This window comes from Calidris pugnax, unplaced genomic scaffold, assembly GCF_001431845.1.
Source record: "Calidris pugnax isolate Ruff unplaced genomic scaffold, ASM143184v1 scaffold211, whole genome shotgun sequence".
Lineage (NCBI taxonomy): Eukaryota > Metazoa > Chordata > Aves > Charadriiformes > Scolopacidae > Calidris > Calidris pugnax.
Genome location: NW_015091083.1, coordinates 377,218 through 393,405, shown reverse-complemented (window position 1 = coordinate 393,405; position 16,188 = coordinate 377,218). Strand labels below are relative to the sequence as shown.

Sequence of the window (16,188 nt, the reverse complement as noted above, 5' to 3'; positions counted from 1 at the left end):
CTGCTGCAGACCCATCAAGCATTTTAACAAAAAGCAGAGGATACAGTTTTTCAGAAGTGTTTGGCATTGGCAACAGTTCCTCTCTCTGAAGTCGATCAGAGATGAGGACTTCAGACAATCTACCTGAAATCCCTGTGTTATAAGTTTTTATCTACTCCTTTGAGCTTTTGACTACTGGGTTTTAGACAGTTCCATGGCTTATGAGGAGAAAAAGAGATGGAACCAATGTTGCTTTAATGTCTTCAGTACAAATCAGTCCCTTTCAGATGAAACCCATGGTTGATTTGTGTACCTACCTGAAACTGCTCGTAAAGTCAATTTGGTATACAAGCATTTTTGGCGTGCCTTTCACTTGTCCTACGATTCCTCTTGAAAGGAGCTATGACTTTATGGTTTATGGACCAGGCTACCTTCTCTTGCAATGGGAAGTCCACACTGTGGATTTTGCTGATATCTTGTTAATTGGAAAGATCTAAAGTGGGGGGGAAATAAAGAAAACCTAACCTGGGAAAAGGTCTCAAGGATTACTGTTAAATAGAGAACTGTCCTGCTGGGGGGACAGATCTTTGTGGGGTTTTATGCTGCTCTACTGAAATCAGTGATAAGCGCAATCACATCAGCCATACGTATGCCTGTACACTGCTGTCTTTTCCTGACTAGTCCTTCACCTGCTTTTTCAGTTGCTGGATGTTGTGTGCCTTCTGTTCTGCTGTAAGACAGCAGCTTTGCATCTTGCTGCCTGTATGACTCCCATTCCCCATTCTGCATGATCTGCTGAATGTACTTATTGTGCATCCAGAAAAAGCTGAAATAGATGTTGATGGTTTTTGCTTTTTGTTTTTTTCCCCTGTCCCTTTTTCTCTCAACAGTTTTTTATCATGCTGTTAATTATATTTGTGTTGGAGCTCATTGTTGTGACTCTGTTCTTCCTCTACTCCGATAAGGTAAGTCAGATTTTTCATTTTTCTTTCCCCTTCAGCAAATTTTTATGCCCCTTTTCCCTATAAATAAATCATGAAGCACTTGGCTTGGTATTCACATCATGCTTCTGTCTTCCTTGAGACACCCCTCTCAGAAGGAGCTCGCTCAGAATGCATAAACAGCCTTGCAGGACTGCACTCTCTTGCTTGCTCATGTGTACAACTCAAGGTCACAGATATTGCCAAGTGCATCTGCCATTAAAAAAAAAAACAAGAAGACCAAACGAAACACACAAACACCCCCCACAAAAAGCAAAGAAGCCAACAGAGTCTTACTAGGAACATGTAGGAAGAGACACACATCAGAATGAACAGGATTTTTAAAAAATACTTTTATAACTTAAGAGCCACATTTAATTTTACAGGGTTGACCTTAGCACAGGCAAAGGAACACAATTCATTATCTTTCCAAGTTGCTCTTTGCAGCACATGTGTACTAAGATTCTAATGGAAAGCCAAGGTAAATGTATAAAAATTTAATAAACAGAGCTTTTGTTCATGGTTTCAAATTTTATTACATTTGTTCCTGTGCTTACTTGGTATTTCTGTTGTAATGGCAAGATTGCCTATCTGACACCTTAAAATAACTTTTCTAAAAATATATCTTACATGAATAAACCCCAAACAAGTGTATAATTGTGCATAACCTACCTATTCAATCAAGGGGAGCTTGAAAATCACAGGGTAGGTGGCCACATTTTGCCATTAATTAATAGTCATCAGATATATGACCAATAAACAGCTGCTTCTGGAATGAAGCAGTGAATAAAAATAAATATATATATATATAATTATATGTATATATAAAAATAAAAATAAATAGAAATTAAAAATAGCTACACAAAATATGAAAATAAAATTGTCAGTAGACCTCGTTATATTTAGTATGTTTAGCAATAACCTGGACAAGGAGTGGATAAGATGTCAACATTACTTTCATGAAAGGCTCCAAATTAATTAATGAACACTGTGAGTGATTATCAGGTACACTTCTGAAGGACTGAAAAGAGCTAGGTTGCCGGACAGCGTGCTATAGCTGCAACATGGAATTAACTTGCAAGGTAATTAAAGTAGAAGGGGCAATTTAAGATTACTTGTATGCATTATTGGATTCTGAATTACTTGTTAACCTCTTGGGAGAAAGATCTACACGTCATACGTGACAGCTTAATAAAGGCATTTACTTAATATGCAGTGGGCCTCCAAAATCCAAATACAACACTTGGCATATGTTTAGAAATGGAATCAGTTAGAAAATATTGTCATGTCGTTGTATAACTTGATGGACTCTCCTCACTGTGAATTTAATATTGAATTTTGGTTGCTTCATTTCAATGAAGGGTAACAGAAATTATTAGAAGCACTAGAGAGGTGGGAGAGGGCAGTCACGAAGAGGTATTATGGAGACTACCCTGATTCAATTTGGGAAAGAAAAGAGATCCTCTGCTTAAGAGCTCTTGAGAAGATAAATGATAGCAGTTTCAAAAATAATGACATACTAAAGACCTGTCCTAAACACAGAAGAAATACTTGAAATTATTAAGGGGTAGGTTTAAGAAGTAAATATTTCTTATGCTCCATGTCATCACCTTGTAGAATTCTCTATTGTTGTGGAGTCTGATAGTTCGATAAGTGTGTGGGTATGGAGGAAAGAAAAAAAAAAACAATGAAACATTTTTATTCATAGAGCAGTCAATGCTTTTATGTTGACAAATGTGTCACAGAGAATGCTGGTCCTCCCTGCTCAGAGGTAAAAATAGTGAAAAAGTGTCAGGAAGGATTCCCTGCCTGCTTCGGCCTGTTGGTTTGCAGTGGTTTTCATTTGTTCTTAATAAAGAAATCAGGAAATTTAACTTTCCTCTGGGTCACATACTGTATGTCGATGCAGAAGGTATGCTACTGTTGTCTGTGAGATCAAAATAGAGTCTAAAATACGGGCTCCAGTTCAAGTGTGGTTTTACTCAGTTAAGAAATTGCTATAGTCTGTGTATTGTGGATGATGGAATTTAAGGCTCTTAATGTTCCTGTATGACTTTAAATCCATGGTCTTATACTGAGGAAATCGATAGTTTGTGTTACACTTGAGGTCTGGCCTACAGAATAAATAAAACAGCAGCAGCCTAAAATTAGTATTTTTGTACAGCATGCTTAGAATTTGCCTGCTGGCTTTCCTGATGTGTATTGCCACGTGCGCTGGTATGGGGAAGTAGCTAACCCAGGTGAGTCCACCACAATAATTCAGTTAATGTAGTTCCTCGGAAAATCAGTGAAGGAGCAATCTATGCTAACACTTGCACATCAGAAGAAAATTACATTCATTTTGTGTGCAAAAGCAGAAGAGGGACTCTGCAGATTAGAGTCTTTGAAGGCCCCTGTATCGTTCACATATATATATATAATTATCAACTTTTTCAGTACCTGGTGCCGTTCTGATAATTAGAAATGTGTGTATATGTAAAGTTCTTCCCAGGATAAAATGGGGGCCAATATTATTTTCTATTTCTGGATTGAGAAGAGGTTGAATATTGGATTCTCTGGCAGTTTTCATTTACTCCTGCTTTGTCAAGTGGAAGGACTTTGGAGTGGATACTTCACCCCTTGCTGCAGAGTTTAATCAATACTTTCCTCTTCCGATGAAGCAGGACGGTGTTATTATCCTATTTAGGTGGAGAGGCAGAAGCTGAGAGAGTTGCCCAAGACTCTGCAGGAAGGTGGGGATGATTTTGAATTCAGAGCTCTTGGTGTTTCGGCAAGGGATTTGAGAGACAGCTTGTGCCAATGGCAGGGCTGTGTGTTGCAGCTGACTTAATAGCACTTGTCCAGGGAATGATGTCCATTGTGATCCTTCTGCTGTAGAATGGGCACAGGAGAAAGCTGGTGCTTGCACTGCAGTATCAGCCACAGGGTGAGAGTGCATCCAGGTGCATGTGGACACAGCACATGGGCTCCCAAGCTGCGAAGCAGTCTCTCTGTATCCATTGGTCAGACTGTTACTTTAGTAGCTTATTAATTATCAAAAAGCATCAAGACAAAAGTTCTTTACAGCCATTCACAGATAGGTTTTTGGCAGAGCACTTTTATTCTTTTGCTGTGGAAGAGCGTGCAGCTGCAGAGGTGGATGGGACAGGCTGCTGGGGCTCAAGACAGCCTAGACTGACCCATTCTCATCCATCAGCTTGGGAGAACCCCAAACATTGCCTCTACTTCTTGTTCTAGTGAATTGGCAGCAGCCTTTCTGAGCTTTTAAGCAGCCAACTTCCTCCCATGCCCTAGAATGTCATTTTCCCTTTTCTTGGTGGAGAAATGTTTGCTTTGATCTCATGAGATGAATACCATCGTGGACTTTACAAGTCTTTCTCTGAACTGTGTATGTGGTCTGATGTTGTAAAGAGAGAGGGGCTTGGAGAAAGCTCAGGAGTACATAGCATAGGAAGGAAAAGGGGTAAAGCCTTGCTTCTTGGAGGTTCACTGTGGATTTTTTTGGCAGGATGAGAGCTCACACCTTGTTCACTGTTCCTCCAACTGTCCTGGCTGGTTACATTGCAAAATACGAATCCCTTGAGTTCTGCAGAAGTGAAATGTGGGCTGTGTGGGAGTAGGATGAGGAAATGCATTCCTACGGGATGGTTGTGCAGGAAAAATATATAGCACTTTTATTTTGTCCTGGCTCCTTCCAAATCAGCAAAGTGACTAGTTCATAGGCTGTCTCCAGCTCAAAGTGGCCACCCGAGGAACTTGGGAGCTCCTGTTGGTGTTTGTGCATGTTCATATGCAGGTTCTCAAAATGTAGCTTTTTATTTTTTGAGGGCAGAAATTTCAGCCCAAGAGATGTGGGTATCAAATGGAGTTTGTGTGATTATGAGAACTAAGGCAGGTTGTTAGCACTATTTTTTCAGGCTAAATTTATGTCCCCATTTAAAGCAGTCCGAACTCCAGAGTCATGTGAATGGTTTTGTGAATGGCCGCTGATCTACAGTTTGAATATTCTCTTCTATATGTTTTATTTTTGTTCCATTTGTATGGAGCAGCATTTGACATTTTTATAAGTTGATCATTTCTATGTGAGGCTTTATATGTATTTATAAGAGATCTATGCAGTACTTATAGGGTTAACTTTAATTTTACTGTGGTAAAGAGAAAGCAGTAGGGCCCTATCCTGTCGGAGGCTGGATACTTTTTATATTTCTCAACACCAGATTGGAACCTGTTAGAATATAAATTATGCTAATAAAATGGATAGTCTTGTACCAGTTCTAACTTGTGATTATGTCCTTCTGGTTTTAGCATCTGTATTTATTTTTACTGTGATGATTCTCCTGGAGGCACAGAATAAAAATGTCCATATTTACTTTTTTCCAGCTGTAATACATGATTTTTTTTCAGTAGGTTTGTTTTTTCAGATGTCTGCATTTTTTCTGATTTATAAGCATAGCTATGGTGCCACTATTTAATGCCCACAAATGGAAGAATATAACTAAACTGCCATAATGTGCTTTCTTTTTTTCCCTTTTCTTTTTGAAATGTCAAACTGAGTAATACAAGCCAGTTTAAGGAACAAAAGCACTGAAGGATCACTGGCTATGATATTTGATTATGGCAACAGTTACTGCTATTGGCAACTCAAAGCTAAGACCAGAATTTTCAATAAAGACTAGGCCATTAACTCACTTGGGGTCCCTGTGAAAATTACAGCCTTAAATTCCATGCCTGCTTAGCTGTGTTGAAAATGGCCCACAGAATGGTAGAGGATTGAAAAATAATGGCTACTTCTGTTTTTCATGAGATGTGTGAAAATGCTCTTGTTTTCCATGTCGCAGTAAATTGTAATGAGTTCCTCTATAGCTTTTACTGCTAGCTTATAAAAAATATGGTCTGTAGATTGATGCATTTCTTGCTTTGTTTCTCAAAACATTTTACAAATTATTGTAATTCCCAATTGATATTTTGCCTGGTTCCATACAGATTATAGGCAGCAGACTGGAATGTAGTAGCTATGATTTCAAGTACAGCTCAGTCCTAACAACCTCTTTAACATTTGGCTTTAAAGACAAAGTGGAAAAACTGGATCTCTTCCACCTTCTGTACTCAGGAGCGGTTTGCTCACAGAAATGATCTGGTGCTGCTGAGCCACTCGCCAATATGAGGAAGGGGTTCACAATCAAGCTGAAGAAATTATTCATACAGAAAGTTTAGTTCAAACCTACTGCAGAAACTGATGCTTTCATTGAGCATCTGACCAGAGAGCTTAAAAGTTTTCCATGTTCGTCTTTGGCAGAGCTTCAGTGGAGGAGGATGTCTGCTCAGGTAACAGAATGCCTCGTGTTCTTAGCCTAGCATGCAGGACTGTCTAAGGCTCGCACAGAGAAGATGGTAATCTTTTTGAAAATAAAGAAATGGAGGCTAAAATGAAAGGACAGGATCATCCAAATTGTATGCAGTTGATAGATGGTTTTAAGTTATTGGAAAACTTGAGGCTTTTGAAGGTCCTGCAAAACTGGCAGGGTGGCCACTCTGCACCACTCTTTGGTCAGATGGCCTGCCTTTTCTACTGGTGTTTTTTCACCAGCATTTGACTTTGCCTACACCATCCCTTTGTCATGTGTTTTAAAACTTCTTACTGTTGAAACTTATGCGTGGTGGTAGAAATATTGGGTCCCTGTATCCCCATTGCCACAGTGAACATAGCTGTTCCTGCTGCTGTGCAAGGCCAGGAGAATTTCAGAACAGTATCGGTGTGAGTAGTGTCTGTGTTTGCCAGCACGCAGAAGGCTCTCAAGAGGACAAGGCCATTTTTTACAGTGGTATTTCTGCAGGAACATGCTGCATTAACGTAACATGCTTCAGAGCGCGCAAGTCTTGGTATGTGTATGCAATGGTTTCTGAGCAGCCTGTGTGTTAATGCTTTATTTTTCAGTTAGAGCTCCATTTGTTTCATTTTTAAAAGAGTTCTCCACATGTTGAGCAGTTCCTGGCATGTAGCATCTCTCTGGCAGCATTCTGGAGTAAGGGTTTTGCAAAAGTGCTGATATAGCAAAAAGCTATTTCTCAGTTAAACAGGAGTAGCATTGTAGGCGGATGTGGAGGAATCTATAGATTGTCTCCTGGATTGCAGTGCATGGCAATTACTGCTCTGTGAGGGTGATGCATTAGCCCTGATCAAGTATTTTATTTCTCTAATGCAAAATAATGTTACATAAATGGTGATATAAAATAAGAAAACACAGAAGTGTCTCTGTGGTTTATTTTACTTGGTAATAAGCTTAATTTTAACTAGTTTATTAGCATTTCAGTGCTGGTGTCACACAATTGGGAGTTGCAGAAATTTCATCAAAAGAATTTAATTATAACCAATTCGTTTTGGCTTCTTTTCAGCAAAGCATTCAGACATAGGTTTAAATATATCCCAATTCAGCAGATAACTTAAGTGCATGCTTAAGTCCATGTGACTGACTTAATCATATACTGAAGTCTTGTGAAAGTTGAAATGCACCTTTCATATCTTTCCTTTAAAAGAAATACTGCTAGGGAAATGCTAATGACAGTGAAAAATTCTGGAGATTGTAAAGATGCATCATATCTATCACTCCATAGGCAATTCAGTGAAAAATAATGAATGTTTGCTTTAAAGCATTATTGGTTATCTTTTTCTATTTGTTCTGAACGGCTTTCCATTTAGTATCTTGAACTCCAACACATCACTTTAACCTTTTTTAAGACAGGAGGAGGCGAGGGGGATGGAGTTTATTTGCCTGTGTAGCTGAAAAAAGCAAACACCAAAGGAAATCCCAGTAGTTTCACTAATTCATTTGTCAAAGGAGGATTTCGTTGAAAGTGCACCTCCAAAATGCTATTAACAGGCCTGTTGAAGGATAGCAAAGTATTGATGAAAAGAATTAAGTGCATGCTCAGAAATAGGTGTTATTTAGGAATGATAACTGCAGATAAAATGCATTACGACTCCCCACTGGGAGCTCTTGATCAATGGTTGATCAAGGCCTAATTGATTCCTTGAATAAAGTGTTAGCAGGGGAATGGGTGCAGGGAAAAGAAAATCAAACTTTCCTAAATTAAGCTCTATTCCTAACACAAATACTCTTTGTAAAGATTAGATAATGCAGTAGCCTGTCAGCTCTTTATGCCGCGTATCTTCCTATTTTGGCTGAGTTCAGAAATGAAGATGAATGTAGGTGTCTCATATGGATTTTTGTTCATATTACAATTTTTCATATTGTCCTGCTGCACAGTTTGGAGTAGTGCTTTTTCTCAGGAGAAATCCAGTTCCGACCTCCAGCCTGGCTGACTTGGAGATTAATTCCCAGACCTGTATAGATGAATCAAACACAGCTGCTGCTGCCATTATGCCTGGCATAAAGCCAGCCAGATCTATCTTTTATTTCCTGACATCACTAAATTCATCTGAGGGTCTCATGATAAATATTTGGCAATGAATCAGTTAGCCTACAACAGAGAGACATTTATCTGGGCTTCCTTCTTGCTGGTTTTTAATATCTAATTAGAGGTTAAATCATAATCTCAGGAGCATGTCAGAGTATATCTTTGTTGTGGGATCACTTTTGTGATGATTTGTTTCCTATGCCCATGTCTCAAGTTTCAGGTTTTCTCATAGACAAAATATGAGTGGTGCAGGTTTTCAGCCAGCCTCTCCAAAGGAAAACTTTAGAATACAGGAATGGTGGGTAATAACTGCACGCTTTTTATCCAAGCATCTTAAAGCATGTTACAAGTGGTGAGTAAGTAGTTCAGCTCCACTTTTGCTGACCAGTAGAAGTGATGTTGAAGGTGAAATCCTGAAGGTGCAGTGTCTCCTGAGAAATACTTAGTGCTTTCATGTCTGAATGAACGTAATGGGACCTTACTATTCCAGAGGACAGGTTTTTACATGACTCATCTGTAGCCAAATAAGAAGCCATTTCAACATCTAGGTGGACCAGGAACTGAATGTGTGCTGGCATTCAGTGCTGATAGAACTCATGTGAATGGTAGTGGTTTACATACACCTGATCAACAGTAGTTGTAGCTGGTGACTGATCCCCAGTTTTGCATCTGTTCTAGCTGTTGGTACATGTTTTATACAATTTTATTTGAAGAAGGGAAGAATGGCAGAAAGAGAAAAGAATTTTTTAGAAAGGTGATAAAATTAATAATTAAGGCAGCTTTAGACATTTAAATACAGGTAACATCAAATGCAGAGGAATGACTGAGGTAGTCTATTGAAACAGACAGCACGTTTTTTATTCATTCTCTGAACATTTTTGATGTGTCACAATGTATTTCAGACAACATCAGAAAATGACGGTAAACTAAATGTTTAACATTTTTTACATATACAAAAAGAGAAGGGAAGATGACTTTTTGTGTTATCAGACTGTAAGCAGGCCAATAGCATACAGTCCTCGTCTTGCATTTGTCAGCTGCAATTGAAGTGGGTAGACCACTTTATTAGGCATAATTTGCAGCTGAAGTTCTTTCAACTCCTTCCTTTTATTTAACTTAGCAGTGATATACACAGAACGATAGATCTCTTGATCAGCAGCTATAAGCCCTTACTAGTTCTGGGTTCTCTTAGGGTGGAGTGTGTTAACTTCAAGGCCACAAATCGTGTTGAGGTGCTTTATGTTACCCAAACTCCATCATATGTACAAGGCTTCTCATGGGAAATACTGCTGCATTGCAACACTGTGTTGTCTTTCCAGCTGATAATTGTGGGTTGAATCCTTGCTGTGAAGTTAAGTGCAGGAAGGAGGTTCATCAAGTGTTCTAGACACTTTTACCTTTTGAAATATATTCCCAAACCAACAAAACCAACATAATCAACAGTGATTACCAATCAATGGTAATCAATACCTGTTTGTTGGTTTACTGTCAATGCCAGTAAAACAACAACCAGGTATATCTGTAATCATCTTTAATAAGGACTAATTATCTTTAATCATTTGGGATCTTGGACTCCCTAAGTCTTTTTACAAAGGAACACCAAAATCAGTGGTTGGTTTGACAATAGGAAATAAATGAGCTGGAAGAGAGAGAAGTAGATTTTGTGGAAAGGGATATATCTTAACAGGAAGCAGAGAGAGTGTTTTATTTTACGGTTTGTGAGTGCACATATTTCCTACTTGGAGCTTTCAGTACCTCTGAAAATTTGGATGATGGTAGTATAACACAGTTTTGCTTCAGTGTCCTGGCATTGGCAGTGAATGAGGCATGTACAAAGATTTTTTTAAACTATGGCACAATTTTAATTCACTTTGTTGTACTGCAGTTATTTTGTGTACCCTCTTCTATGCCTTTAAAATGCAGGGGAAGCTCTCTTGAGAACAGAATTCTCACGTAGTTTCAGTTCTTTCTTGTTGAAACCCATTCATCTATTTACACACCCCCCCCTTGCTACTAATTGTCTTTGATACAATTTCTTAATGAGTTTTTTCTGTGATTATTGAATTGTTATACAACAATGTATGTTTTGATTTTCTTGCTTGCTCCATTTTGCACTTTACCACCTTAAGTCAAGGATGTTGTTGTTCTGCCAGATGTTTTTGCCATCTGCGTCTTGCCACTCTGAACCACAGGAAGCAGAACAATACATGTCATCATCTTCAACTGTGCTGATGTTACCTCTGTTGACAAAGTCCTAACCTCAGCATTTAGGAAACCTTTTCAGAGGTCACCTTGAAGGGCATATTGAAGTGCAAACTGAATTGCATGTTAAAAATAGGTAAATTATGTAAATGAAGCAAAATGGAAAAGATTCAAAAGATCATTTAAAGATACTTAACAAAACAACTAAATAGTCTTTCTCTAGAGAATAATGAAAGTGGGAAGTCATGAAGCGTGTGAGAGAAAAAGATTTTGATTCAAAACACGATGTTTGTTAGATATATCACACAAGACATTTAGTTTTTCTTTTGAAAACTCAGGACCAAAGGAGTTGCAATAAGATTTAAAGTCATCAAAATTGTTGAAGGGATATTTAAAAGCTTGAAGAGAATCACCATTACTATCTATACAACACGCATGCCATAGAAAACGTCCTGCAGATTTCTTTCAAGTCCATCTTTTTCTCGATGAATAGGGAATGCATTGTAGTTAGCAGAAAAGCAGCTGAATACAAACAAAGGAAGCAATGGTTTTTTCAAGGTCAGGAAACTTGGGGAAAAAAAAGAAATGGATTTTCTTCTGGGGACTGTGAAGAAAGCAGGAGGAGAGTGTGTTGCATACCTTGAAGAGTGTTGAGATCAGAATGGTATTTAAGTAAATGTCAGTGATGTGCCCTTGCTGCTGTCATCACCACTGGTGGCCATTCAGTGGCCAGGTGTGGCTTACCAGAGCTGAGCCTTCTCAATGGGAACCCGGCTTGACTGATTTATGTACAAATGGCAGAGGCAGCTCTTTCATAATGACTGTTGTTATCGCAGAAGAGCACTGAGCAATGAGGATTGCTTTTCCCACTGCCTATCACAAGCTTTCTCTCTTTCAACTCTATTTGTCAGTTTTCATGTAAGAGCAGCAGTGAGAGACTATTAGATGAGTAAGACTAGGACACTGCAATGGTGCTCTGCTGCTGGGTGTCACAGTTTTGCCGTATCTATTTTAAGCCATTTAGGGGTTTAGTTACATGATACAGTATCAGGTGTCAGCAGTGAATGAATACACAAGTTGCTGCTTTCTGTGGTAAAATTCTGGCCCCAGTGAAGGCGGTGGGAGCTGTGTGTTGTCTTCCATGGAGCCAAGCTATTATCCTTCATCTTAGGATGTCTGAAATCTCCTTCCGGCTCCCCTGTATGGTGATCCAAATAATACTTACTTGAGTGGCTTACTTACGGTTGGACAAAATGATTTTTAAGGTCCCTTCCAGCCTAGAAGATTCTGTGATTCTGTGAGTGTGTGAGGTGGTTTATTACAGTGCTGTAGCAGATTCCACTGCATTGCAACTGGGAGTTTTGTTCTCCAGCATAATGGCTTAGTCTTGCAATGCAGACTGTGTGGGATGATGCTGCCTGCTAAGAAATTGGTTGAACTTTGGCTGCAGAAAAATCATGGATTTTCAAGAGAAATTAAATTAATGAAAGCTAGATTCCTATGGATACTCATTTCCTAATCTCTGCTGTGGTAACTTGGCTTCTCCATCTGTATTCTCAATGACTGTCCAACTTTTCCTTGCTATGGTACAGAATTGCACAACTTTTTAGGTTACAAGGGACCTCCTGAGATCAGGTAGTCCAACCCCCTCCTCAAGCAGGAACAACTAGAGCAGGCTGCCCAGGACTGTGTCCAGTTGGGTTTTGAGTACATCCACACATGGATGGAGACTCCACAATCTCTCTGGGCAACCTGTTACAGTGTTTGACCCACCCTCACAGTAAAAAAGTGTTTTCTTGTGTTTGGATTGAATATACTGCTTTTTAATTTGTGCCCATTGTCTCTTGTGATCTCAGTGGGTGCTACTGAGAAGAGTCTGTCTCCCTCTTCTTCATTCCTTCACATCAGTTATTTATACACAGTGATTATAACCCCTCTGAAATCTTCTTTTTTTCCAAGGCTGAACAGTCCCATCTGTCTTGGTCCCTCCTCATGTGAAAGATGCTCCAGACAAATAATCTTTTTAGCCCTGTGCAGGACTTGCCCCAGTAATTGCATTTCTTTCTTGTACTAGGGAGCCCAGAATTTGGCACAGATATGGTCTTACCAGTCCTGAACAGAGAGGAAGGATCATGTCCTGTGGCACACTAGAAGTGCTTCTCCTAATACAGTCTAGGATACTATTGGCCTTCTTTGCTACAAGAGTGCATTTTTGGCTCACAGTTAACTTAATGTCCACCAAGACCGCAAGGTCTTTCTCTGCAGAGCTACAGATGTCAAAAGCCAAACAAGGCAAGGTAGACAACATCCTCTGCTCTCCCCTCATCCACAGAGCCAATTACCATATTGTAGAAAGTTACTGTGTTGGTTAGGCATGATTTCCTCTTCATAAATCCATTCATACTACTCCATCTTCTCATCCTTCATGTGTTTGGAAATTATTTCCATGATTTGTGGCTTCATCACCTTCCTACAGATTAAGGTGAGAATCACAGGCCTGTAGTTCCTGGACCTTCCTTATTGCTCATGTTGAAGATAGGAGTGGTATTTGCTCTTTTCCAGTGTTAAAGAGCTCACCGTCCTCTAATGGGACAGAGAGTGCTCTCATGTCTTGTATGGTATTGCCATTTCTTGTCCTGTACTTCCAAACACCATGCTGGCAAAAAAACAGCCCAAGTACTGACTGGTAGGTCACTATATATTCTAGAGCAGATGAAATGTGTATCTGTTACACTACTATTTCAGCCTTTTTATCTCATTTTGGGTACTAATTTTGGGTATCCACTGCAGCTAGTAACCAGTTTTCACAAAAGTTATGAAAATTGACTGTGTCTGAAATCTGTGTCTACCAACAATTTGACTTCATTTTTTTATTTTATAATAATTCGTTGAAGGCATATACTGGCAAGAACTTTCCAATGACAAAATGCTCCCACTGGTGCTAGCCATACGTTTGCAGTGATTAAACAAAAGGAGAATATTTGAATTAAAGGCGAATATACGAGTTAAAGCTTTTTCTCAGCAATACTTATTGGAATGAGAGTTTTTCAATTAGCCTTTCACTGCCATTTATTTGAAATTACTTTTTTTGAATACTTACTTTGAATTCCTGGAATGTGCTTGATACCAAACTGCTAAGGGGGCAGCAGGGAGAAGTATCCTTCCACATTGAGCTGGACTTTTTGAGGATTTAGTGTGTCCCTTTTCCACTTGCACATTTCTTAGATTTTTTGATTGGGTGTGATGGTTATATTTTTGTGTTCATCCCATAAGGATCAGCTAGCGCTCTGTATGGTAAAATGGAGAATATGGCTTTTTGCTTCCACATCTTTGGTGCTGCTGTGCAGTTTCCATAGGAGTTGGATTCTCGATTCCTTGGGCTCCTCACCCCTGACCCAAGGGCAGCTTCTAGCATGCTTCTTAGACACCACAGAACTGTCAACATTACTGTGTAGCTCTTCGAGGAGATTAGATCAGGCTCTGAGATGCAAAACTGCTCTCCTGCTTGATCTAGGATATACAAAGGCACTTTTCTGATCTAAAGGCCTTCATCCGCCAATTGCAGACATGTTTTGATCGATGTTCTGCTGGAGGTACTGACTATTTGGAATAGAACTGTTTGCTGTCTGCCTGGAAGAGCTATAATCTTCCCTGTGAGGCTGCGGTGACACTGTAGAGAGGCTCATGGCATGTCCTGGTGTGAATTTGCCTGTATGTGGTCTCTGCTATGTCCTCGTTAGCAGATAGATGCTAACAGCCAGGTTTAGAGATGGACAAATGAACCCTTTCCATGGGCCTTTGTGAAACAATTTCAATGCAAATGAGCAATATGATATTTTAAATCACTGTTTCATAGACTGTGTGTGTTTATTTCTGGTCTCAGTAGGATGCCGTGCAGAGTTAGAGCCTGTAAGGGTCACTCAGTAAGTCCTTCTCTGTTCCACAGCTTTTACATTTAAAGTCGATGCATCTCCTTAATCTCTGTCTTTTTTTTTTTAATAGTATATTAAATTCAAGGATTACAATATCATTCTCTCTCAAGATTTTTCAATGTGACCCTTTCTAGAGAAGATTAATTTGTCAGAGAAGGGTTAAGAAGTCCTGTTCTATATGGATTTTTGTGAAAAGTAGCACATTTGGGGACTGAGAAAACAAATCTGATGGGGGTGTAAGATGCACTACTTGCAGCATACTTCTTCAGTCACATAATTACTCTTTTCTCAAAGACTGCCTCATTCAGCTTAACATAATGAATCCATAATTAAAATAGTGTGATTAAGAAGATCAAGTTTCTGATCTCTGAAAGCTTGCAACACCCTTGTTACCCTAACCTTCCAAGAGGACATTGAGATGGCCCTGTGTCAGTTCTGACTTGCCATTCACTTCAACTTCTGTCCTTGAAACAATTATCCAGTGGGAATTTTAGGTTGCACACAGACAACTTGTGTTCTGATTGAACAGAGTTAAATGGAGTTAAGTAGTCAAGAACTTGACATTTATTACAGAGGTTGTTCTTAGGCAACTTCTAGGTGCTCTTTTAAGTGGTGGTGGTGGAATCTGATAAAGAGAAAAATTAATGCTAAAGGAAAGTGAGATTTAACAGGCAGTTAACTACATCCTGCATAATTAAAATGTGGTTTTAAGCCAAGAGTGATTTGGGTGTTTCTCCCTTGTTGACCCACTATGAGATAATTCAGAGAGGCTTGAATTTTGACACTTGATGAAAATTAGACCTGTGAAGTGGGGTGCCCCAAATCCCCTCTTACGTCTGCAAGTCAACTCTGAGGCAGAGTGACACTGAACAGCAGTACCAGTGGTGGAATGTGCTTCAGTGCACCGCCTACCACAGCAACATACTTTACAAGGGAAGATCTCCTTGGGTAAGAATGAATCTTAACATTCCCTTTTTTGTGTCCTGTAACCACACTGCTGAGCTTCTTGTATTCACTTCGGAATATGGTTGTGCATGGAGGGTAAAGATGCATTCATATTAATAAGCATATAGGTTTGGATCAGTTCCTTTAGTTTACCAGAAGCTAGCAGCGCAACTAGTCCTCCATTTCAAGCTGAAATGGAAGAATAAATTCAACAAGTCTTTTGTCTCTGCAGATTTTTATGGAAGTGAGTGGGGAATAAAAGGTGAATTGCATTTTATAAAGTAGGAAATGAAATTGTCCTTCCACCCTCTAACTCAAAAATCCAGGAAAGTCAGGAAATGTTCTTTGCTTTATGGATGTACCAATATCCCTCCCCAGATCTGGGCTGTCTCAGAACAGGCAGGGCAGATTTGGGAAGGGTGGCTGGGTCCATCTTTTCCTGCATATAAAGCTACTTCTTGTAAGAAGTATGTATGACACCTGAAAGTGAATTTGTTGATTTGCAATACGAGAAGAAACAAGATTGATCCCACAGGGCTCTGTGGCTTCACCTCACCCACAGGTCTTCCTTTATGATCCTTATCAGTTCCCTTTTCTGAGCTCTACAGTCAGCAGCTCTGGACAGCAGGAATTAGGTGGGGGGAAAGCAAACTTTTTATGCTGCTGCTATTTTCTCAGGGAGCACAGGATTCTTCACCTTCCCACATCGTACCTGGATTGAAGATTGGAGTTGC

The 16,188-nt window shown here is 39.4% G+C and overlaps 1 protein-coding gene across 5 annotated transcripts in view; it reads left to right on the top strand.

The window, feature by feature from the left end:
- Positions 1 to 16,188, top strand: part of TSPAN4 (tetraspanin 4) — a 367,797-nt gene that overhangs the window by 311,114 nt on the left and 40,495 nt on the right. For all 5 annotated transcript variants that reach the window (XM_014957436.1, XM_014957439.1, XM_014957438.1 and 2 more), the window contains one exon: positions 870 to 944. In XM_014957436.1, the coding sequence (XP_014812922.1) occupies positions 870 to 944 (75 nt within the window). The remainder of the gene's footprint in view (positions 1 to 869; positions 945 to 16,188) is intronic.